This window comes from Meriones unguiculatus, chromosome 7 (genome assembly GCF_030254825.1).
Source record: "Meriones unguiculatus strain TT.TT164.6M chromosome 7, Bangor_MerUng_6.1, whole genome shotgun sequence".
Taxonomy (NCBI): Eukaryota; Metazoa; Chordata; class Mammalia; order Rodentia; family Muridae; genus Meriones; species Meriones unguiculatus.
The window spans coordinates 84,352,759-84,379,781 of NC_083355.1; the positions used below are offsets into that span (position 1 = coordinate 84,352,759).

A 27,023-nucleotide genomic window follows, 5' to 3' on the forward strand; every position below is an offset into this window, starting at 1 on the left:
CAATCTCTGTAGGCCCCTATGAAACCAGGATAGTTGATTCTGTAGGTTTTCTTGTGATGTCCTTTGAATCCTGATCTTAAATTAGCAAGTGATCATTTTCAGAAATCTCCATCCGGCTACATTTTTAAAGGGTTGTTTTAAAGAGCAGCAGCCACAGGGACATATATAGTCTATAGGCATCAAATATTTCCTACTTGTCCCTTTGCAGAAAAAAACAGTTAATGATTGAACTTCTTATACTCAGAAAACTCAGTCTAAGCAAGAATAAGCTCAAACATTTAAAAAGTCTTTCTCTTGAGGTCAGATGTGGTCAATAGTATTGTAAAGTCATAAACAAGACTCCAGAGGATGGGGGAAGAGTATGCCCATTCTAGCCAGATAGGTCAAAAAGAAATGGCATTTTAAAATTGTTTTTGGCATAGTTGTTAAAATAGCCAGAAATCTTAGGGATGGAATCCTACACACTGGAGTGCCTGACAGATAATGATAAAATGTCCAGGTGCCTGTCACATCTTGCTTAGAGAGGGTTCCAAAATATCAGAACTGGGAATTATTTTTCTTCAGCCTCTAATTTGCTGAATTGCATAGAAGAGAGACTTAAGCCATCTGTTTCTCAGTTTAGCCTTTAGTCAGATGTGACTTAAAAACTCAGTTTTGATGGCTAATTATATTTCATTTTCAAGTAAAACTAAAAACTGATAGAAGATACTTGGAATTAAATGATTTTTAATTTAAAAAATGTCTCATATGATATATTTTTACTTCAGTCATTTCCCTCTCCCAGTTCCTCCCAGATCCTTCCCACCTTTCTACCCAGCCAAATCCATGTTCTTGCTCTCTTCAAAAAAAGAAAAGAAAAAAAATCCAAACAAACTTAAAAAAATCAGTAAGATTGAAAACAAACAAAACTAAAACAGAACCAAAGTATGCACACAAAACATCATGGAATTCTTTTGTGTTGGCCAGCTCTTTCTGGGCACAGGGCCTCCTGGAATATGTGTGATATATGCAGTGAATACTCCATCGAAGAAAAACTAATTTTTCCTTTCCCAGCAGGTATCAATTTCAGATAGCTTCTTTGTTAGGAATAGGACTTTGTGTCCCATCTCCCCTTCTCAGTGTGGGGGTTTTATCTCATTTGAACCTCTGTAGGTCTTACATGTGCTGTCATAGACTCTGTGAGCTCATGTGTTTCAGTCTTATTTTTGTCTACTTCTGGTTCTTTATATCTTTCCACCTCCTCTTCTATAGGTGCCTGAGCCTTGAGGAAAGGAGTTTGATAAAGACTCCCCATGTAGGGCTAAGTCCTCCAAAGTCTCTGACTCTCTGCACATTATTCAGTACCCATGTTAATTTCCATCTACTTCAAGAAGAAGCTTTGCTGATAACAGTTGAGCCATGCACCAATCTTTGGGTGTAGCAGTGTGCTGTTAGGAGACATTTTATTGCAGTGCTTCTTTAGTAAAATAATAGTAGTAGGTATTCTCCTCGGATCACAACCTATCCTCAGATGCTGGGCCACTTTTAGCAATGTCATGCTTAGTTTCTATTTCATGGAAAGAAGCTTAAATCCAATCAAAAAGTGGTTGGTCACTCCTGTAACATTTGTGCCACTGCTGCCCCAATCCGGATGCAAGTATTTTTAAAGTATACTCGTGTGAAAATGTGGTGCTTTCATTAAAGGAACCTTGAATTTTGTATCCATTCTTAACTATCATTTGCACTATTTTGTGATTTTGTGTTAAGTTCATATTTATAGTTATTCAGCATGTAGTTTTATAATACAGGTGCAGTAATGCTTACAAAACAGTGCAGTCTTGCTTGTGAAAGATTGGCAAAAGTAGTCAAGTTAATACAACACTGCTTGTTGTGGATTTAAAAAAAAACTGAATTGAGGAAATGATGCAGGATTGACACTTTTATTAATCAAGCCCTGATTATAAACATTGCCTAAGATATAATGAATGTCAATTCAATAACTTTCTGTTTCCTAAAATTAGCACATAGGTCAAGTATTATAGTACATTAAGAAGGGATTGGAGGTATAGGTCTATGGCAGAGTGTATGGCTGTTTGACATGTAAAAGGCCTAATTCAGTCCCTAGGATACACACCAACTAGTTACATTACTAGACATCTTTCTATGCAGTTTAAAATATGATAGTGAATAGTTAATCAAGTGTTTGTATTGTGAAATATTATTTTATTCTATAAGATAAATTATTCTATATTGATTTGAAAATATTCCAGTCATCAAAAGTAAAAGTAAACAGGGCATAAAGATATTCTAATCTTGTAATTTGTTCAGATTGGCATCTATTGTATGACTCATAAATGTTATGTCTATGTTTATAACTTTTTAAAAGCCCGCTAATAGCTGTAGGCTATTTCACTTTCTGAATATCATTAATATTAATACATAATCATTGAACTAATTAATGTATATGTGAGCAGATCACTGTTTCTTGTTCTCCTGAGGATATATATTTTTAATTAAATATTTCTCATTAAGTGAAATCTATTCTTTGAACATTTTTTTCTTAGCCTGAATAGAATATGCATTAGTGATAAACTGCATCTTTAATTTCTGTGTTTTATGTTGGGACAAATATTTTGTTTAGCATTTATTGTATATTTAAATGTATATTTGATACCATTTTCAGTTGTGTTTCACAAAATATGAATATGTTTTACTACAGAGATTGTAATGTGTCCGTAACTACTTATCAGCATTTATTCCTCTGCTTTAGTAGCCAAATTATATGTGCACAGGTGTAAAAACAGCAGTAGCCACAGATCCATATAAAAAATCCATAAACTAATGCATTTGCTGTAGCATTTTTTAATAACTCTGTTGCTTTTCCGTGTTGTTGAAATGATTTTCTTCTGGGTCTTAAGGACATGTTGAGATGATTAAAGAAATAAATGAAAAGAATCATTCTAGGAATATTTGAATGCAGCCTTTTTGAGTCGTGACTAAAATCCAGCCTGCAACCTCCATCTAGTCATGTCATTTCTCAAACAAACTAGACAAAGAAATGGTTTCACGGAGCTGCATTTTCATAAAAATTATCTGCTTTTGAGAGCGTATTATCATTTTAAAGATGGTAGGTCATTTCATTTTGTTTTATTACTAAAATATAGCATATTATTACCAAGTTTTATTTTTAATTAGTTCAACTTAAGATAATCATTATTTTGTATCAAGGTTCATGAATAAGAGACACAGAAAGACTGTTTAAGTCTTTCTACAAACCATCATTTTGTACCTGTCATTGCTCCTTTCTATAGTTCATCTTCTGCAGAAAGAAGTAGAAGGAACAGCTCAGGCAGTTTTTCTTAACTTGTCATTTTTCAGTCTCTTGTCAGTACAATTGTGAGACAGCATATTTTCACCATCTGCCACTGAGCATCCCAATTTAATTAAGAGCTTTGGACAGTTTTCTCTGTTAACACCAAGAGGGAAATTTTGTTTTTTCTCTTAGTCTTTACATAGAACACTAAGAACAACATAGTCAGATCTTTCCTGAATTAATTAAAAATGGCATAATCCTGTATAATTTAAGTGTATAAATATTCAAAAAGTTAGTTTTCTAAAATAAAATAAAAAATTAGTTTTCTTTGTTTTGGTTGGTTCATTTCTATGCTATCATTGCTTAACCCCAGGATACCACACTGATGAGCAGAGGCCACAGCCTACCATGTGGACAAAAGCACCTGGGAAATAGAGCCTTTAAGGTTTTGTTAAAGGATGCTCAACAGCTGTAAAAAACAGTAAGCATGCCCCCTTTTGGCAAATGCTTTATTTAACATCTCAAGCAGTTATATGCTCTTTGCCCTTAGTGAATGAAAATGAGGACATGACCCCTTTTAGGTATGATTGAGAAGGGTTTTATTGTAGATATGAGGGAGAGTGTGTCCAGAGGCATCTTGTAGGGTCCAGACTAGACCAGGCCATGAGAGGAGGAGGTGAGGGGGGAAGAGCAGTGTGGGGATAGTGACCAAGAGAAGCTCCGAAGAAATGGCAAGCTTATAGGGGAAAGAAAAGCTGTGGGGAAGGAAGGGGAAGCCTATACCCTTGCTGGAGAGAGGCTTAGGGAAGGGAGCTGGACGGGGTGAGAAGGACTAGGAAGAGGCTGCTGTGCTAAGTGAGCTTCTTCCCAGGTTTCTTTGGGACCTGACACTTGGTGCCTGGTTTCTTCAGTTACAATTTCAAATGCATTCTTGTTATCGTCTAACATAAAACTCACTTGTAAAATTTCAGCTCTAGCCTGTGGTACCTATTCTTGATCTATCTTTTAAAAATAATGATTTTAATATTGGAATAACCACAACAACAAAACACATAATGGAACTGGATTGGGCCTACTAATAGTTGAGTTATTTTTATGTCAAATCAATTATTGTAAATAGAAAAGTTAATTTTAATAGTTGATTTTATTTTTGTTTTGTTGAAGACAATGTGAATAATGCTTGATTTTTGCTGACTGAAAACATAATCAAATATAAATACAGGGGGTTGATTATCAGTGTTACTTGTTTTGAATCTTAAAAGTTAGCAAAGAAAAAATACTGTTACACAAGGACAGTTTTATATATTAGTTATGAAAGAGAAGACTTTGGCAAAGCTGTATTTCCACTTACATGACATTATACAGTCTTTATTTCAGTGGTGACTAGAAAATTTTTGCTTACAAAGTTAAAAAACATCTACTTTGAAGGAGAAATTAAATTCATTCAAACAGAACAAATTTTGTCCCAGGTTGAGACCTCTCTGGTAACCTTTGTGTTTCTAATTTGAGATAAATGTGGCTTTTATTAGTTGGCTAGAATCCTTTCTCTCCCTAGTCTCATCTTAATCAAAGGAAAAAACTCTTATCTTTGATAAATATTTAACAACTAATAGGAAGTCTTTAAAGACTTCTTTTCTTCCAAAAATACCCCTAAGGGGAAGTGACATTGTTTTTAATTATTAGAGAACAATAAAAGGGAGATTAGAGACTATCTTGACAGAACAACAGAGTTGTTTGATCTTAGAGGCTGTCCTTGTAGGGGATCACTTCCTGTTTTGTAACTTTACTAATATGCTAAACTCAGGGACAACTTTCTCTCAACTCATACGCTCCTTCCCTCCCCTTGAAGGCCTAGCATCTCTCCCCTCTAAATCCATAAAAGTAAGAAGCTTCTTTTGTTCTGGGGGTCATTGTTGAATCTTCTCTCCCTGTTTCCCTTGCCTGTGAGCTGCTCATGTAAAATCACACATTTTACCTGAAATCTGGCTCAGTACGTCTCTTCAAACTAGAATGAATATTATTTGAAACAAGTCTGAGAGACCAAGATTTCCTGGATTTTATTTCTTCTGGATTATGTTGTAGCTCTCTCTGGACATACAAAATTTATTTATTCTATTTGACTATGCCACTCTTAAGTAAAAGTGTAAAATTAAAAACAATGAATGTGTATTGCAAAAACCCCAGAAAATACCAAAAATATAAATGAAAAAATAAAAATGCTAAATACATAAATACATATTACTCTAAGTCATTTTAATGTCTTTTAAATTAGTAGGCATTATTTCTTAGAGTAACTACCTATGAAAACTGAGGAGAAAGTAGATAGTATATGCACGCACACTCCAGACCCTGGGTATCTTGCAGAGCCAACTTTTTCCTACTCTAAGTATTTGCATTGCTGTAGTACATGTGTTAAGATCAGAGAACTGGCCAGGCATGGTAGCATACTGTCTTTAATACCAGCACTCAGGAGGCAGAGGCAGGTGGACATCTGAGTTCAAGACCAGCCTGGTCTACAGAGTTCCAGGACAGTCGGGGCTACCCAGAAAAACCCAATCTCAAAAATAAAAACCAAACAACAACAACAAAAAAAACCCAGAGAACTGAAAACTATTTATATTAGGATTCATGGTTTCTGTGTATAGTTCTCTTTTGTCAACTGCATAATCACATGCTTCCATATATGTAATTTTGCATAGTCTACTTATTGCCTAAAAAATGCTGTACCTTCTCCTTAGCCATCTTTCCCTTCCTTTCCTCAAGTCTTGTCAACTACTGTCCTAGTTAGCTTTGGCTGTCAACTTGACCCAACTTAGAGTCACTTGAGGAGAGAAGTTTGAGTGAGTAATTTCTAAGTCAGCTTGGCCTGTGGCCATGTCTGTGAGGGTTTGCTTGATTTTTGATGGTGTGGGATGGCTCAGCTCACTGTGGGTAGCAATATCCCTATGCAGCTATTTAAATAAATAAATAAATAAATATATGATTTTATATATTATATGTTATATATAAATATTATATGTTATATATGTAAATATATAAATATATATACTTATATATACAAGGCTCTATAAATAAAAGCTAGCCAAGCATGAGCCTGTGAACAAGCCAGAAATAGAGGTAGTAAGCAGCACTGCCCTATGGTTCCTGCCTTAAGCTCTTCTCCTGACTATTGTGGACCTGTATTAATGATGGTTCTGTAGAAGAATAAAACCAACAGTGAGTGAGTGAGTGAGAAAACAGAATTTATTGGTTTGCCTTCTGTAATAGTTCCTGGGTAATCTAGTGATGTTAGCCTGTACTTTGAAGAGGCAGAGAACTTGGTAACTGCTTAGTTCAGGAAGCTGGATGTTTCAGTAGCCCTCTTCCAAGGTTGAAGGCCTGGGAGCTCTCTGGAAAATCATTGAAAGGCCCCAAAAGCTGGAATTTGGAGGCAGCAGGTTGTGCACACTGATCTAACCAGCCAGCCTGTTGGAAGGTTCGGCCCACATTCAGGGCAGATCTTTACTTTCATCCCTGCAGTTGCTGTCCATCATGTCATTCCTCTCAGCGAATACCCCTTCTTATGCAGAGATGTCATTCACCAATATTAGAAGTCTCTTAATCAGATTGACGCCCAGAACCAGCCATCACACCACATACCACCCTTTGTGAGGTTGATTCCCAGTGCTATCTCTTTGTGAAATGCTTAACTTCTCAGTAAAAACAAGAATAAAGTCATAATTCCATCGTATATGACATAACTATCCTTCATACAGCCAGAAATGCTCTAATTCTTTCGCCATGAGTAAATGGCAAGATCCTTTGAGAAAATCTTTTAAAAATGGTATTATAGATTTAACAGCATTTAATATTGATATTAATCAGTGTTATATGGTGAACGAATTGAAAAGGGATCAAAGATATGTTCTCTTGATAGATTGGATAGAGACATTGTGCATACGGAATTCTAAATGAGTAGTTTTTTTTCTTTCAAAATTCAGTCTCTTGATTGAATAGTTTTGAAATAAAGGCCAATGTAATTTTATCCTTGTTCATCTATAAGTAAGGTTTTCCCATGTCCAGGATTGTATTAAACCTTTTCTTTGATTTTCTTTCATTTTGGTGTGATATTCTGGGGAGTATTGTTTAGCGTTAATGTTCCTGGAGAGGGCAGGTTTGGCTTGTTTGGAGTTTGTTGTTACCTGTAGATAAGGCTGGCCTGCTGTGTAACCCAGATGGTCCCTGACTTTGAGTTCCTTCAGAATGCTAGGAGTGACAGGATATGGTGGCACACACCTTTAATGCAAGCACTAGAGACAGGAGCAGGAGGATCTCTGAGTTCTGAGCCAGCCTGATCTACATAGAAGGTTTGAGCTACTTAGGGAAACTCTGTATATAAGGAAAGAAAGAATTAAAGCATTTATCATCAGGCCTCCCTAGATTATTTTTATTTTTTTAAATGTATGTTACATGGTGTTTTCAGATCATTATGGGCTTATAGTTTGGTATCAGTCATTAATTTTAGAAAATCTTCAGGATTATAATTTCAAATATTCTCTTCCTTTCCCTCCTTTTGTATTTCCATTACGTGTAATTCACTTTTTGTACTTGTACTGCAGTTCTTGAACGGGTTATATATATTCACGGTTCTTCTATGATGCTCCCAAATGCTGGGTAACAGGCATATATCACCGTACCTAGATTATTTCTTGAAATCCTACTGCATCCTTTTCACTCAGTTTTATAAGTATGTTGTCATGTCTTTAAGCTCACTGATTTTTAAAAACTGGGTCAGATCTAATTCTGTCTGATCTGATGAGGCCATTCAGGGTTTCTGCCATTTCAGTTACAATGGTTTTGTTTGCTAACCTTTCATTTTCATTTTTTTCAGTTTCTATCTCCATCTCTACTACTCATCTGCTCTTGCATATTGTCCACTTTCTTCATTAAAGTTCTTAAGATATTAATCATAACTATGTTTAAATTTATAAACTGATTATTCTAAAAACATCTGTTAGATTCTGATGGTTTCTTTGTCCCTCAGACTCTATTGTTTTCATAAATTTTAGCATGGAATTTTGCTGAAAGCCAGGTATCATATAGCTGGAACTGAAATAAATGGGCTTTTAGCATAAGGCTTTTTTATGCTTGTTTGACTGGAAGTCAAGCTACGCTAAATATTTAGTCTAGCTGTGGACTGAGATGCATTGGTTTCCTTTAAATCTGTTGTCCTAGACTTTCCTTGAGACGCCTTAAAGGGGCAGTTCTTTCAGCTTGAGTTCTTTGATATCCCTCAGTCCTGTTGATGTAGTAGTCTGGGAGGAAGGGAATTCTAAGACACTATGCTTATTTCTCAGACTTTAATGAGCCTTAATTGTATCTTTCATTTCACCCATGTAGGTGAGCCTTGGTGAGACCTCAGTAAGCAGACATTGTTAACGAGTACAGAGAACTCTTAAGTACAAATTGAGTTATTACAATACATTAAATTTTCTGGAACTGAACAAAATACATTATGTTTTATTATAATGATATAATGATCACAAATAGTAATAGAAATATGAAAATAAGTTTTAGATGAAATGCTTCATTTATTTTTATGTTTTATGTTATGATACATAGAAATATTCAAAGTAAGATTCTTTTAAGTGAATTTCATTATAGACTTCAAGTTAAAACTCAGTGTGAAACTCACAATATTCTGAATGATGGGCAGATAATGTTCTAGCATTAACACATGAGTAGAGTAATTTCTTCTGGCTCTGCTTCATGTAAAAATTAATCATAGTGTCTTATACTATTTAATAATTAAACTATTTTCTACAGTGCTTACTGCTCTCAAAGATGATTCCCCCGCCCCAAGAAAAATGTATCCAGCTCCCTAGAAAGTATACAGTAACATAACAAAATTGACAAAATAAAAAATAACCTCTTTTCCTGTCATGTGCTATGTAGGTAGCGTGTATAAATGAAACGATTGATGGATCTGAGGCAGGGTTCCTGTTTTCTATAGTATCTGAGTGCTGAGACATCTAGGTAGCTTTCTAATTACCTATATACTAGCTAGTCAAGGCGTTAAACTGTTATCTAACAAGCTGGCACAGGTATAAAAGCAGAACCTGAGTAGTATTGACTGTTTGCATCTTCAAAGTTGGTAAAGCTGGTAGTGTTCATAAAGTCAGCATTTATGTGTAGCACGGACTGTGCTGCTGATGGCAGGCTCACTATAAGTATTGATCATTCCCTACATCGGACCGTGGGTTCCTTGTTAAGTGCACTAGCAATATATGATTTAAATCATTCATTCCTTCACCTAAGCATCTGTGTTGCGCTTGTTATGTGCCTGGGGCAGTGGTAGTTGCTGATACAACAAGGAAGAAATCATTCTGAGAAGGAACAAAGTGTTTGGAAAAAGCTGGCTCATTCCTGCTGTTATCTTTACACTTGAGGTGAAGCTAGAAGTATGGTTGCATGGTCGTGAGATAAGCCAGCTAAGACTTGGTAGCCTGTTGATAGACAAGTGCCTCCAAGTTGAGCAGTGTGCTGTAAAGAGCGAAAAGTAGTAGAAGGGAAGAAGCTTCTTGCCCAGGTTTTAAAGCAAGTTGTGCTGACAGGGCACCATTTTTTTTTCAGCCTAAATAGAGATTTCATGAGAAATATAATTATCAAGTTATATAATTGCAATTGTCCTATAAATTTTAAAGCATTGGCAAACCAAAACCTGCTTCTCAAAGTACTAGACACGTCCCACTTGCCCTATTTGCTACATGTGTCTTCTTTCTTCCCCTTTCTAATCTCAGGTAAGGTTTTGCGTGTTTTGGTTGATAGCTCCTTTTATTCTTGTCTGGGTATTTCCTGCTCTTCCCCTGCTAGACAGGAAAAGCACTCATTTCTTGAGTAACATCTTTACAGAACTTTCCCCCGATGGCACTGTACATGTTAGCTCTCTGTCTAGAGATGTTACTTAACTCAGGGAGAGTACCGTGATTTATACCATGTCAGTAACAGTAGTAGCAGGAACCATTGTGGTTGGCACATGAGGCCATGCCCAACATCTCAACCTGTTTTCACCGTGGAAGCTGAGGCAGCTGAGCATGGAAAGCAGCTGTTTCTACAGTCTAAGGTGACACAATAGTCTAAGATGATAGTGATGGCTGGAATTACTGGTATTCTGCATGCTGCAGCGACTTATGTTGAATCATATTGTTGAATTCAGCCCTAATGATAGGGTAAGAATGTATAGAATATAATATATATATTATAGAATATAGACTATATTCTGTAAAAAAATCTATATATTTAAAATATATAATATATGTGTTTAGCATATATATAAATATTTGTAATACAGCATGACTATTTTATCAGCACTTTGTACAGCACAGTGCTGTGCTGTTATCTTCCGGTCTGTGCCACAGAATTCTTGCCTGAATTTTATTATTTTCTTCCTTAACATAAATTTGTATTTTCTTCCTTTATAGTATACCTTGAATTTCTAGTTAAAATTCTGTGTGTGTGTGTGTGTGTGTGTGTGTGTGTGTGTGTGTACCCACACCTGTGCATGCGGAAGTTCGAACACAGCCGACCTCGGATGTTCCTCAGGTGCCATCGTCTTTTGGGGGTGGTATGGGGAAGAGAGTCTGTGACTAGACTGGTACTCGCCTAGTAGATTAGGCTGGAAGGCCAGCAAACCCCAGGAGTCTGCCAGTCCTCTCTCCGTAGCACTAGGATTACAAGATTAAACTCAGATCTTCATGCTTGCAAGACAAACACTTAGCAGTGGAGTTATCGAGAGCCACTCCAGTTATGATTCTTGAATCTTCAGGTATTACAACTGGCCTTTACCCTCATCGTAAGGGCTGAAATTCAACAATATGATTCAACAGAATCAGGAGACAGTTCATCACAAAAAAAGTATTTATTTATATATATATATGGTTTAAATCCATCATGACACATCTCGTTGCTAATTCTCCAAGTGTCTTAATCATGGAAGCAGCCATAAAATTTCCACAAGACAGAAGGAATTTAGCTTTCCAAACAACAGTGCGACACTGAAATTCTGATGGTGTGCCTGCTTAACATCTTTTCCAGTGATTTTCAAAGAATAAGTCAGTTACCTTTGGGCCCTTTCCTGTGGCCACTGACTGCAAGGAGATATGACAAACAGTGAAGTAATAAATTGTGACTTTCAATGAGGAAAGGAAAGGAAAGTCAGAATTTGACTCTAGTACATTTAATGAAAAAAAAAAAAAAAGCACCCTTGCCTTCCCAGGTACCTGTTTCTCTGTTTTTTTGTTTGTTTGTTTGTTTGTTGTTGTTTTGTTTGTTTGTTTGTTTTTGTCTTGTCGTGAAGAGACACTGCTCTAGGGTCTTTGGTATCCTTGAGACTGGAAAGAGCAAACTAGGATAAAGTACTAACTTACTAAAAAGGACAACCAATCAAAAACCTTCTCTAAATTTGTTTACAAACTAAAAACTGTTGGCAGCATCTTTTTAAATTTTTATTGTGTTTGTTTATTTATTTTGTTATTTGTGTGTCTGGTGTATGCACAACACACTATCATCATGCATGTGTGCCATGGCATGAGTGTGGAGGTAGGACGACAACTTGCAGCAGTCAGTTCTCCCCTCCACCATGAGTCCTGGAGAAAAAACTCAAGCTATCAGGCTTGGTGGCACATGCCTTTATCCACTGAGTCATGTCATCAGCCTGACAGTATCCATTTCATAAGTAGCCCATAGACTGGCAACCTCGAGACAGTGATATATAGAGATACAATCTGTATCTTTTTAGGCATCTATAGAATTAGCAGGCTTATTTCAGAAATGCAGGGTGACCACAGGGATCCTTCTGCTTAGTGTCATGGTCAGATAAACCACCTTGGAATTGTCCTGATTCTGAACTCCCTAAGACAGAACATGTTTTCTGTCGGCTAATCTTTCAGTCTGCAGAATAATGCTGAGGTCTGGAGTCCAGTTGCCCCTGTTTCCATTACTAGTAAAAGCATCAAGTGCCCAATCAGAATGGGACTCAGTCATTCCCTGGGTGTGATATGCTGTCTTTAGAGTGTCACCAACATTGCACTGTGTTTTATGTGACTGAATTTAGAACTTTTCTCTGACTTGGTTGAAGCCTTTGTACTGGTATTGATAACAGTCTTTTGAGTTGCTGCCTAAGAAAAGCAGAGATAGAATTCAAATGGCTGGTGACAGTATCTTTTTGTTCAAAAAGTGATCTCTATCCTGAAGTGGGTGGAAAACAAAGGAAAGTAGTCCAGGTGTTGACTTGCTAATAGCTTATCTTCTGTATTTTAAATGAGAATGCATCTCTGTCATTAAACAGGGATATAAATATTTATGTTGTCATTGTTATAATGCCAAAAAGTAGACCTCATACTTTTTGAGTTTTACTTATTATTGTAAATGGCCATATTTGTATTCAAGTCAAAAAAAAATTTAAATTCCTCATACAATTAGAGGTCTCATTATAGATAGTTGGTGTTCAGACTTGATCTCCTTTTATTCTTGGCTTCTCTGTCAAGTCTCAGTTCAGTAAGAATTTAATTTAATCTGTTGTATATAGACATACACTCTGGAAGAAAATGTAAATCCCAGAAACCTAGATAGTCTGTGTAAATAAGTTAAAAAAACAAAATTCCCTTACTGAAATGTGAAAAGTATATTAGAGGCTTAGACAATGAGCTGCCTGTGAACAGGACAGAGTTTTGGTCCAGTTGGGTAGTAACATCAAATTTCCTAATATTTAAATAGCCTCAAGTCCCTACTCTTTAGTTGGACCATTTATTGAAATCTTTGGAAAAGACAAAAGCTGCATATGTCTTACTGACTGTGGTAAACAGCATGAATAAGGCATGCCTTGGGTGTAAAGCAGTCACTGAAATGAGAGCACTGCCATGCGTTTTTCAGAGGATATATCTTAGCAGGTCGTATCTTCTGGACCAAACGGCAGTTGCTTCTTGAGAATTCTTCAGCAGAATTGACTCCAAAATAAAGATTGTTTTAAAGATGACTCTGCATTTGGTATTGTGCTTAGCTTTCTTGTGTGTGTATGTGAGGGGAATTCATGGGCATGTGTGTATACCTGCTGTGCCAATAGAGGTAAATATCAGATGTCTTCCTTGGTTGCTCTCATCGTTTTCCTTCCTTCCTTCCTTCCTTCCTTCCTTCCTTCCTTCCTTCCTTCCTTTCTTTCTTTCTTTTTCTTTTCTTTCTTTCCTTTTTTCTTTAAATTATTGTTGCTGCTGCTGAGGCAGTCTTTCATTGAACCTAGAGCTAGCCGATTCATCTAGAGTAGCTGGCCAACAAGCTTCAGAGACCCTTCTGTTTTTGCCTCCCCAGTACTACATGCATGTTTTCTACACAGCTTTTTATCTGGGTGCTGGGAATCCAAACTTAGGCTCTCACATTTGCATAGCAAGCAATTACTTACTAAGCCATCTCTCCAGCCCCTCGTGTTTGCCTTACTGTGTGCAGCATCTCATTTCATTCTTAAAACAACTTGATAATCTATAATTGATAATAATAACTTACTGTCCCAATTACAGATGAATGGGATATTATTACTAATGTCATTTTCCAGATCAAGAAACTAGAATGAAGTTAAGTATGTATCATTTGAGGCCACACAACTGTTAAGTGCGATAGGATTAAACATCAGTGTTTATGACTGCAAAGTCCCTACTCTTGATCACTGTGTTCGTTAGAGTCAAACTACCATGTAAATCGACATTTGCCTCAATATGTTTTTGTATTTTCCTCTCCCTGTTCAAGACACCAAAATGCAGGAAGTCTGTGATAGCATCTAGCAGCGATACCATTCAAAGTAACTCCTACAAATGAGTCAGGAAAGAAACTGAGGGAACATTAATGCAGCATGAAAAGGAAAAGACGTCCCTCACCCCCAGGATCCGTTGTATGTTTCGAACTAAGAATCAACCTTTTACACAGCTGGGTGGGTGTGGGGAGAATCGCCGAGAAGAGTGTCATAAAGACTCATTTTTTCTAAGATATTTCAAGAGTGCTAACACAGAAAATAAGCCATGGCTTGCCTAAGGCCAAACTGTATGGGACTTTTGAGTTTGGCCTTAGCAGCACACCTCTCTCATCTGATTTAAGCCGAATAATATGCCCCCTTATAGTTTCGTTACAGAAGGAAGTCTCTAAGATCATAAAATAAAGTAAATAGGCTTATATGTTTTTACTTAATCTTTAAACTGTTCTTAATCTTTGAGTGTAGCTGTAAATTAATATAACTTCAAAAGCCATATATATTCCTTTTAGGATCTCTCTCTCTCCCTCCGCCCACACTTAGAAATGTGTACTCTCACTTACCTTTACTTATAACCCTGACTTTGCTTCACACTGACTCATCTTGAAATGTTTTTCTGCTGTGTAAGTCACGATCTGGGCAAGACCTGAGTGGAGATCCTTCAGGGAGAACTTGGGAATTATAGCCAGCAGCATTAGGCTGAATCTTCCACTGCTAGTAGTAGAAAGAGAATATGAAAACCTCACACTGCCTGTTTGCCTACAGAGGTAGTGAAAGAAACCTCTTTTAGAGGCTTGAATCTAGAAAGCAGACAGCTATTCTAATCACTAAAAAGATGCTGATAATCTCTTCCCCTCAAGCAAAATGTATATTCCATGGTTTTCTCAAGCCTTTTGAACACTTGTCTTGGCCATTCTCCATTTTATGAGTCATGATTTAAGAAAGACTCTGCTCCTGAGGAGTGTGTGTGGGGGATTAATATTAAGTTAATTGAAAAAGCCACGAAGAAACTTATTTTATACGTTTACTACATAATTATATACAGAAAAAGATTGTAAGAGCCAGAGGTCTCGGAGGATTGGACATAAACTGGCTTTTGGACATGACAGAACCCTTGTACTCAGAAACTCACAGCAACTGTGCTTGTACAAGATCGAGACAGACAACATTCCTGGACCAATGATGTCAACACTCTTCCCCACTTTTTCTTCTAACAGATTTAGTGTGTCTGGTTTTATATTGAGGCTTTGATCCACTTGGACTTTAGTTTTGTGCAGGGTGATACATATGGATCTACTTGTATTTTCCTGCATGTAGACATCCAGTTAGACCAGCACCGTTTGTTATAGATGCTGTCTTTTTTTCATTGTATGGTTTTGGCTTCTTTGTCAAAAATCAAGTATCTGTAGGTGTGTGGGTTTATTTCTAAGTCTTCTATTTGATTCCATTGATCTACCATTCTGTATTTGTGCCAGTACCATCCAGTTTTTGTTACTATTGCTCTGTAGTACAGTTTGAGATCAGGGATGGAGATACCTCCAGACAATCATGAAATTTGCAGGCAGATGGTAGGATCTAGGAAAGATCATCGTGAGTGAGGTATCCCAGAAGCAGAAAGACACACATGGTATGTACTCACTTATGAGTGAATATTAGACATATAATATAAAATAAACAAACTAAAATCTGTACATCTGAAGAAGCTAAGCAAGAAGGAGGATCCTGGGTAAGATGATCAATCCTCACTCAGAAAGGCAAACAGGATGGACATCTGAAGAGGGAGAAAACAGGGATTAGGCCAGGAGCCTACCACAGAGGGTTGCTGAAAGACTCTACTAGCAGCTATCAAAGCAGATGCTGAGACTCATAGCCAAACTTTGGGCAGAGTGCAGCGAATCTTATGAAAGAAGGGGGAGATAGAAAGACCTGGAGGGGATAGGAGTTCTACAAGGAGAACAACAGAACCAAAAAACCCATGGATCTTTTCTAAGACTGATACTCCAACCAAGGGCCATGCATGGAGATAATCTAGAACCCCTGCACAGATGTAGCCCATGGCAGCTCAATATCCAAGTGTACTCTAGTAAGGGGAACAGGGACTGTCTCTGACATGAACTCAGTGACTGGCTCTTTGATCACCTCCCCTAATGGGGAGCAGCCTTACCAGGCCACAGAGGAAGACAATGCAGCCAGTCCTGATGAACCCTGATAGGCTAGGGTCAGATGGAAGGGGAGGAAGACCTCCCCTATCAGTGGACTGGGAGAGGGGCATGAGAGGAGAAGAGGGAGGAAGGGAGGAAGGGGTTGGGATTGGGCTACAGCTAGGATACAAAGTGAATAAATTGTAATAAATTTTTTAAAAGGGGGGGAACTCACTGATTTTCGTCCCATTGAGCACAAATGTTTCTTTTCTACCACAAGCTTGACAATGTTTATTAATCATCCTTTTTTTTCATCAGTGTTTTTGCCATCCTAACATGATTTGGACTTTATGTTGATTAGAGATGTTGAACATTTTTCTTTTTTTTTTAAATTTTTTATTTAACTTTTATTAATTACACTTTATTCCTTTTGTGTCCCCCCATAAGCCCCTCCTTCCTCCCCTCCTGGTCTCACCCTCCCCCCCTTTCTGCTTGTATGCCTCTCCCCAAGTCCACTGATAGGGGAGGTCCTCCTCTTCTTCTTTCTGACCTTTTTTTTTTTTTCTCAATGCAGTTTATTCAGGAACCTTGAACAATCTTCTGACCCTGGGGAAAGCCAGCCCACAGCTTAAAATAGCCTCTGGGTAGCCAACCCCAGTGTGCCTCGTGGGCAATGCAGATAGGTCCACGGAAGCAAGCCAGATCCTCAGCCTTAGCCAAATATGGAGTTGTTTGTGACAGAGAGCACTCACCATCGGGAAGGTGGAAGGCAGAAACCAGCTCCATCTTTAAGGCGCGGCATTACGCAGCTCTCTACAATTCCCCTTTTTTGTTTTAGACGCATCAGGCAAGAGTAGAGGTCTGATCTCTGATATTAGAAATAAATTGGGACTTTGTATCAATGTTCATTTAGGTGTCATCAGAGGTCTGATGCTCTTTGGGTGGAACATTTTTTCTTATACTTATCCACTTATACTTCTTTTGAGAAATCTTTTATGTATTTTTTAAAATCAGATTATTTGTTTTCATACTTTTCAGTGTTTGAATTCTGTGTGTTTTAGAGATTATTCCCTTATCAGATAAATGTTTTGCAAACATTTTTCTTAATATTCAGGTTTGTCTTTGCTGCTTTGCAGAAGCATTTCAGTTTGATACCATCTCATTTGTGTGTTTTTGTTTTTGTTGCCTGTGGTTTGGGAGTCTCAGTCATGAAATCATTGCTTGGGCCAATGTTGTGGAGCTTTTCCTGTTTTTGTTTGTTTCTGTTTCTTGTTTTGTTTTCTTACAGCTTTGTTGTTTTCGATCTTATGTTTGTCTATACATTTTTAGTCCATTTGTGTATATGGTATGTGAGTCCGTTTTCACTTTTCTACATGTTAATATCTCTTTCTGAAAACCATTTATAGAAGAGAGACGTGTGTGTATATACTTGGTACGCTGGCTGAGATCAACTGTTTCCTAGCCCTGGAGTTTGTTTGGTCACTATGTTTGTTTTTATGCTAGCGCCATTCTGCTTTGATTACAGAAAGCTTTGTAATACACTAGGACACCCAAGTGTAATGCCCTCAGCAACCACCCCTTCTTTTTGGAGATTGCATTGGCTGCTTAGAGTATTTGTATAGTTGCATACAAATTGTGTTTTTCTATTTCGTTCAAAAATGACTTTAGGATTGAGATGTGGAATACATTGCTGTAAATCACTTTAGGGAACTATCAATATTTTAACACTAATTTTTCTAGCCTTTGTACATTGGCCATATTTCCATTTATTTGTATCTTCAGTTTTTTTATTATTATTTCTTCATTTTCAATATTTAGATGTTTCATCACATTTTTAAATTTGCCTAAGTTTCTGTGCTTTTGCAAATAAGATTGTTTTCTTAATTTATTTTTAGGTAATTTGTTACTAATTTGTACTTTATTGAATTTATTAATTCTTACACTGAAATAATCCAGAAACAGAAAGATACTGTGTGATCTCCCATATGTGTAGGATCTACAAGAAACTGATCTCGTAGAGAAACAAAAGGTGATTTCTAGGAGCTGAGGAAAGAAGGAAGGGCAGCTGTTGATGAAAGAGGACAAAGTTTCACTGACATTGGAAGAAGCTTTAGTGATGTATTGCGAGGTGAGCATAGTTAGTAATGATGCAGACCCCCTAGGGGATCCATCGGCTGCAGGGGATGGCAAAACCCTCACATCTGTGCATGCTTGAGACCCTTATATTCAATCACATAACACTCGATGCAACCTATACCTAGCCAGATTACATACAGTGCAGAGAGATGCAAGGTGGGGAAGCAATTCTCATGATTCATAAATTAATAAACCCTTTCTAATAATCTCCCTGTAACAGAAACCTGGCCAGCTGGGGCTCAGAACTGCCAGTCAACAACAGCACCGCATGAAATTCAGTACATGGCTTGAATTTCAGTTGATCCATCATTATGTCTAACATCTATAAAATGCATTCATTTAAAATGTGTGAGTGTGCACACAATTACTGAGGAAACTAGAGTTTAATTCTTGCTAGTTGCAGAAAGAAATACCTTTTTTGATTTTTTGCTAGACAGTCTTTTTGAAAGCACACTTGCTAATGGTAATGTTTTATTTTTCTTACACTGTAAATCTTATGGGTTTTGTTGGTGATGACATTTTATATTGTGACTACTACAGTGTTTGGCTTATAGTGTTCCTCAAACATTTGAATATAGTTCCACAAATATTTAAACAAGCTAATGAATTAATAAAGGTAATAACAAAGAATCAACAAGACTATACTTCTCTAGCTTGAAGATATAGACACAGTTTTCATTGCATTCTGAAGATTGTCAGTATTGTTGGTTATCAGAAATTGAGGACTCAGTGCTATCAGAGAATAATATGTTTTTATTAGTGAAAATTGCGCTACTTAGGCTGAACATTTAGAATAACCTTGTTAGGAAAAAGTAACAAAGGACAGCCCTACTGATTCTGCCTTTTTGTAGGTGTGTATATATTTATAGGTATCTATGAAACTGGGTGCTGCTGCTTTCTTCATTTTCTTTTCATTTTCTGTTTTTCTTCTTTCACTAATCCCAGAGTCGATGCCTTTTAAAGACACCTTACTATGTAGCTTATGCTGGCTTTGAACTCAGTATCCCCCTGTCCCAACTTCCTAGATGCCTCCCAAAACCAGGACTTCCCTTCTTTCTGTTTTGTTTTGTTTTGTTTTGTTTTTTAATTTAAAAAAAACCACCTTTCCCTTCCTCTTTCATTCTTTATTTTTCTCTTTTACCTCTGATCATTCCATATCAGGGAAACCACCACTTATTTTCTTTTTTTAAGGGAGACTGATACAACTTAATTTAAAATGTGTCTCATTTCCCCCCTCACATTCTTAATTGTAATGTGCCTAGTTCTTTCTTAGTTGGCATACTAGATGAACTGCCATGCTAATGTTAAATTTTTTATTACTATTCATTCATACTATGGATGTTATATTTTAGGGACTTTATTCTCAAAATCTTGAAATGATTTTACATAGCAGAGAAATAGAATATTACCAAGATTTTAAATCTTAGCTTTACTGAACTGATTTCAAAATACCTATGTAGTTAGCTTTATTAGCTATATTCCAGATAATTTATTTTAAAACATTTTAATTTATTTAAATATATATGGGAACACACACATACAGAAACAAACTATGTTTCATCCTGGTGAATATACCTTCAACATATTTTAGGCTTATTTTTTTACAAGTATATTCTTTCCTTAATTGTCCTGTGATCATGACAACATCTTAAGTAGAATTATTTTCTATATTTATGCTAATATTTTGTTATTGAAGTTGTAACTCAGAAAATTTTTTTCTGTGTAGTATTTTGGTTTTACTTATTACTAGGTAATCCTTAATGTGTAAAATATGAGGTACTGTCAATTGTGGTTTTTTTAAATCACTACATTGTAAATTTAGTAGAGCACAAGTAGCAATGGTGAATTCAAAATGAATTCTGAAAGCAGTCATTGTTTGTAAAAATGATTATCTAATCTCTGAATTTTACTATCGAGATAAATAAGGAACAAGTTTTTATTATCATAATTGAATATATAGTAAATCTAAGTTAGCCAAGAAAAATATATTTAGTTTTCTATTGTTTTCTACAAAACAATACAGATGGCTTGATTTATAATTGTAATCTTTTCTTATTTCCAGTGTCTGTTACAAAAAGAAATGCAAGGGTCGTTTGCTATAATAAGAAGCTAGAAGTTTGAATATACTTATTGTATAACTCCAAAACAGTAATAACAAAACAAACAAACAGAAAACGTGAACTCAGTAGCTGCTTGTGTCTGTGAGCCACATGGCTGTTACATGCTTTGGATGCCAGTTATCATCCTAACTGTGACAGCATAGCAGGAAGTTTTAGAAAGGCCATAGCCTTGAAAGGCTTGCTCAGCTCTGTCACTTTTGCTCTTATACCATAGGCAAATTTCTTGACTTCCTCTATAAAGTGAAAGCCATAATACTTGTGCAGAGTTGCTCTGAAGGGGAAAGTACTCGGAGTGAGTTCTGCTGCATGGTAGGTATGTGAGAAGCGTAGCATAGTGATGCTATGTTTTGATGTTCCGTTAGGTGAAGTGAATGACAAAAATGTTCAAGTGGTCGAGCTCCCCATTGTAGACAGCCTCCATCCTCGTCCTCCTTACTTACCCCTGGCTGTTCCAGAAGACCTTGCAGATCGACTTGTAAGAGTCCATGGTGACCCTGCAGTGTGGTGGGTATCCCAGTTTGTCAAATATTTGATCCGTCCACAACCTTGGCTGGAAAAGGAAATAGAAGAAGCCACCAAGAAGCTTGGCTTCAAACATCCAGTTATTGGGTAAGAATCTATTCCCCCCTCAAACAGTAATATATAGAAGTAGTTGTATATGTTTACCTTTAACTGTAAATTTTATATAACTTAATAGTTCTACTTCCACCAAGGAAAGAAGATTCCAGAACTTAGAGACTGTTCTCCCTTCGTGCACTTCGGGCAACAGGGCAAATGGCTCTGTGTGCTTTTCTGCTCTCTCCAGTGTTCTTCTTCCATTGTCTCTCCCTCTCAGTTTTTTATGAAGCTTTTTGTTTTATTTTTATATTTCCTACTCCACATTTTTCTTCATCTCTTCCCCTATTTTAAGTGTTAAGGAAGTACATAGTAAAATCAGAATATTAAATAGGGCTCATTCCCTGAAACTTAGTTGAAATTCAGTGTGCCGAATTCTCCCTGTCCCACTTCATATGATAGAGCACAAGAAACAAGTCCAATTTCCTGAGAGAGAACAGTCATTAAGAAGAATATAGGAAAGAAAAAAAAATGACAGAAATAGGTATTCCTGTGATGAAATCCACATCTGGACTATGGTCCATATAGTCCAGTTTCCTTAGATACAAGGGAAGAAATAACATGAAGATGACACCGTTACTCCAGTATACTCCAGCATACTCCAGCACTCACTCCAGAGTCAAGACACAACCATGGCCTTTGGCAACACTAAAGAGCAGGGTGAATGCTGGGAAATCAATGGCTTAGCCATTGTAGGACAGTGTAAGTCTGTCCTTATATAACATTGTGGTTTTTTTTTTCTTCAGTACAACAAATGAGAACTGTTTCTGTTTGCATTTGATAGACAAAAAAAAAAAAAAAAAGAAAACAAAAAAAAAAAAAAACAACACATACACACAAAAAAAGGCTATAATGGTTTCGTGAACATAAAATAGCCAATATCTTTAAAAGGCTTCCCTGTTGTAATTTAGGAAAAGTTCGTATGGGTCTGTGTTTCCTTGGATGACTTTAAATTCGGTGAGCTAAAACTGTAGTCACTCTACAAGGTAAAATGAAAGAAAACGTTAATAAACAAGCCTTGGTGTCAGAACTTTACAAACAGCATCTTTAAGCTTTGGATCCTGTTACAATTTTGATTTCAAAAACCTTGAAACCAGGAGCAGTGGCACACGCCTTTAATCTCAGCACTTGAGAGAGGAAGATCTCTGTGAGTTTCAGGCCAGCCTGGTCTACAAAAAGAATCTAGGATAGCCAAAGTTACATAGAGAAACCCTGTCTCAAAAACCAAAACCAAACAAACAAAAACCTTAAAACTTAAATCCATTTTTTTTGTTTCATGGAAAGTTGGTGAGTATTTTGCTGCCAGTCTCCCAGATATTCTTGATAAGCCAATTACTTTTTCTGTGACACGGTATTTCTCAGAACTTTTACTTGCCTTTTGTATTACTCTGTACTATTCAACATGCAACTATATTAAAGTATTTGTATTTGTGAAATGTTTTGAAATGATCTTATATTTTCTATTTGGTGAGAATAAATGACGAATTGGTTTAATTTGCCCCAGTGCCACCATGACTGGGGATGCTAACTGAGTGCCAGTACATTATCAGCACGCTCTCCGCCTTTCCCCAGAGTCCATGTGAGACGCACTGACAAAGTGGGAACAGAAGCAGCCTTCCATCCCATCGAGGAGTACATGGTACACGTTGAAGAACATTTCCAGCTTCTCTCACGCAGAATGAAAGTGGATAAAAAAAGAGTATATCTGGCCACTGATGACCCTTCTTTGTTAAAGGAGGCAAAGACAAAGTAAGTGGCTCTGTAGTGGGATTATCTCTTTTAGTTGAAAAAAAAAATCCTTAATTGTGGGAACTTGGAATTCTTGTTGTTGCTAACTAATGGGTTCCAAAATTCAAAGACTTGTGCAAATGTTAATCTAATCAAGCTATACCTTATTAGCCACATCTGATGTACTTTAATGAGAAATCTAAAGTGAACTTGACTATTGATTTGTGTAGCATCACAAGCAGTCATCATCGAACACATATAACGATGCTTCTTGATACCAGGATCTGTTTTAACATATTAGAGTTGCCTGAAACGAAACCTCATAGACTGGGGCTGAAATAACAAAAGTTCATGTCTCACAGTTCTAAAGACTGAGGTGTTCCCAGATCAAGGTACTAGTGAGGTCCATTTCACTCTGAAGCTTCTTTCCTTAGTATGTAGATAGTCACCATCAAGCCATGGTACACTGTTACGGAAAGCCCTATTCTAGGGATGGGAGAGACAGTGAGAATATGGTGCTAGTAGAGCTACTGTAGAATTAGCAGAGTATTAAGAAGCACATAGACAAAGCCTTGATCCAAACTGGAAATTGGTCAGTACAGTGAGTAAAAGGTACATGAAGTACATATGAAAGTAGAAAAAGAGAAAAATGCAGTCTTAGCTTTGCTCAGATACCGTCACAGAAATCATCCCTAAGCTTTGCGTAGAGTATATCTCTCCTCTGCATGCGCTTGTTGTGTGGCTGAATATTGGTGCACTTCTGTCTCATCCAGTGCATTATTGATGCACTACCTAGCTCTGTATAGGCCCAGTAAATACTGAATTTATTTCAGTATCATCCATTTGAAAACATTTTGTTAACAATTAATTGTTTAAACTGTTGTTCTGTTTAGTATACTGCTTAATCTCTTTTTTCTATTTGTTGGGCATAGGAAAAAGAAACATTTAAAAAAAGACCTAAAATGCAGCTATCATTTCCGCAAGTCATTGAGTATTCATAGCCAGAAACCTCATCAGCCAAATATAAGACTAAGTTAATATAAGTGACCATAATTGAGCAAAAATTCTAAAACATTCAGTTTTCAATTTAGTATTCAGATATACCAGAGACACAAGTAGGAATAGTTCACCATGCTCATCCATTTAAAAACGCTAGATACAATTTGTAACTTCATTGAAGAAAGGTTATTAATTTTGTCTATTTTTGACTTGTTACTAAATGCATCACAAGCCTTTTATTCTCTTGATTGGCAAAATAATTCGTGTCCATTAGAAAACATGGATATTCATGAATAGGAAAACTACTACCCACAATGCCATTACCCTGTGACATCTGTTGTTTAAGTAATGGCATTTTCCAGTCAGAACTTTGTATAGTCACATTTTTTGTTCTGTTTTTTGAGATAGGGCCTCATGTGGCCCAGGCTGGCCTCCAACTCACTATGTAACTGAAAATGACCTTGAACTTCTGGTTCTTCTGCTTCCACCTTTCATCTCCGGGTACTAAAATCACAAGCCTGTGCCACCACATCCAGTTTCTGTGTTGCTGGGGATCACATCCTGGGATTATTGCATGCTAGACAAGCATTGTACCAACAGATTATATCCAGCCCTAGTCAGTTAGGATCCAGCATAATTTGAACTTTTTTCATTTAATGTAACATTAAATCTATCTTCTTAGGTCATTTAAAAGGTCTGTTTGTTTGTTTGTTTATTTATTTATTTATTTGTAACAATTCTCTATATTTGTGGGGTGCAGTGTGATGTTTGAACTATGTATACATTATAGAAAGTCAAGTTAATTAACACCCATCACATCAGTAACGTGTGTGTGTGTGTGTGTGTGTGTGTGTGTGTGTGTGATAAAAATGGGAAAAACCTGTCTAACAATAGTATACATTGTTATTAACTGGTTGCCGTGTGTGTGTGTGTGTGTGTGTGTGTGTGTGTGTGTGTGATAAAAATGGGAAAAACCTGTCTAACAATAGTATACATTGTTATTAACTGGTTGCCATGAGGTGCATAGATCATTAAAACTCACTACTGCGGTCTGAAAATTTGGTCAACAGCTCACCCTTTCCCATCTTTCTCCCTTCTCCTGTGTTCCCTCTGACTTTCAGTAGCCACCTTTTTACTCTCATAAAACTGACATTCTGGAGTCAATTTAAGATTGAAAATACATAATACTTGTCTTTATTAGTATAATGCCCTTGGATTTTATCAACTTTGTCAAAAAATGACAATTCCTTTCTTAAGGATATATATGTAGTGTGTATGAGAGAGAGGGGAGCGAGAAAGATTGATTGAGATTGGGAGATTGAGAGAGATTGATTTTCTTTATTTGTCCCTGGTGGCCTTATAAGGTGCTTCCATATCTTGGCTCCTGAAATAAAGATGGAAATAGAGAGATTTTTTTTTTACTTGCTGATTTCAGTTTTATATAAGTCCTCTAATGGGAATGCTGGATTATATGGTAATTCTATTTTTTTTTTAGCATTGAGAGAGTTCTGTCCTTTAAGGTCAATGCTTGTTTATGCTCTCCCTACAGTGTACTAGGATTCCTTTGGACCACAGCCTGAGTGACACTTGTTACCCTCTGTCTTTTTGTTAAAAGCCAGTCTGAAGGATTTATTCATAAACCATAAAATTATGGTTTTAATTTGTATTTTTGTGGTGCTCAAAAATGATGAGCACTTTTCATATCCTTTTCCACATACAGTTTAAAAATTGAACCCCTTATCAAATATGTGATGTGTGTACATTCCCCAGGTTGCCTCTACGGTGTGTTGGTGTGTTTGCTTCTCAGGAACACTTTAGTTTGAAGAAATTCTACTTGCTGTTTTTGTTTTTGTTGCCTGAGGTTTTAGAGTCTTGTCTATGACATCATTGCCTAAACCAGTTTCATGGAGCTTTTTCCTGGTGTCATTGAAATAGTTTGCAGTCTCCAGTCTCCACTGAAGTCTTTTATCCTTTTTTTTTTTTCTTTTATCCTTTTTGAGTTAGTATTTTGTTTGATTTTAACTTGATATAAGACAAGGGTTTATTTTCATTTTTCTATCTGTGGATATCCAATTTTCCTAATACTGTATTTATTAGACAAACTGTCTTTTCTCTTTTGGAAAATCAGACAATAAATACTCTGGTTTATTTTGGAGCTTTCCATTTCACTGGTCATTGTGTCTATTTTTATGCCAACACTACACTATTCTGATTACAACAGCTGTGTAAGATACTTTGAAATCAGGGAGAGTGAAACCTCCAGGTTGTGGAATTTTGCCCAAGATAGCTTTAGAGATTTAGATCTTTTCTGGTTCTATAGATTGTAGGCTGCTTTTCTACTATGGAAATGAATTAGAATTTTGATAGGAATTGCATTGAATCTGCTGGTCACTTTGAGTAAAGAATTGTTTTTCTTATTAACAACTTTTTATTGATAACATATAAAATGTTAATATTTTGCATATCTTCGATTAGGTAATACACATTAATGTTACTTTATATGGTTTAAAAATTTTATTACTAGAGCTTTCACCTACTTGGTTAAATTAACTCTTTAACTATTTTATTTGATGCTATTATAGATAGGATTAGCTTCTTAGTTTCATTTTGGATTAGTTTGTTAACATATAGTAATGTTACTGGTTTGTTTGGGGGTTTTTTTATTATATGTTTCTTTTATAACCTATAACCTGACTGGATCTATCAGTCAGTTTTAAGACTTTTTGTGGACTCCTAGAGTTTTCTAATTAGAAGACCATACCATCAGCAAACAAATATTTCACATATTTCTTTCCTGTTTGAATACCTTGTTTGTTTGTTTGTTTATTTGTTTGTTTGTTTGTGACAGGAGAAATATCTGCCAGTATTAACGCAGGCTGGCATGAAATTGTAATGCTCCTGCCTTAGCCTATTTTATTATTTTTTATCTTAGAAGAAAAATGGCCAACTTTCCATTATTCAGTATGATGTTGTTTGTGGGCTTGTCATACATGGCCTGTATTATGTTGACATATTTCTTCTAGTAGTTTTTGAGAGCTTTACATGAACAGATGTTGAATCTTGTCAAATGCTTTGTCTGTATCATTTGAGATAGTCATGTGGGATTTTTATTGTTCTTCCCTCTGTTATTGTAATGGATCGTATTTACTGACTGTTGTTTGGTAGGCCACCCTTGCATTTTTAGGACAAATCTCATTTGTTCATGTTTTTCAGATGTGCTG

The 27,023-nt window shown here is 36.4% G+C and overlaps 1 protein-coding gene across 11 annotated transcripts in view; it reads left to right on the plus strand.

The window, feature by feature from the left end:
* The window catches only part of Fut8 (fucosyltransferase 8), a 216,266-nt gene that overhangs the window by 169,534 nt on the left and 19,709 nt on the right, over window positions 1-27,023 (plus strand). For all 11 annotated transcript variants that reach the window (XM_060387709.1, XM_060387711.1, XM_060387710.1 and 8 more), the window contains 2 exons: window positions 20,823-21,069; window positions 22,648-22,824. In XM_060387709.1, the coding sequence (XP_060243692.1) occupies window positions 20,823-21,069; window positions 22,648-22,824 (424 nt within the window). The remainder of the gene's footprint in view (window positions 1-20,822; window positions 21,070-22,647; window positions 22,825-27,023) is intronic.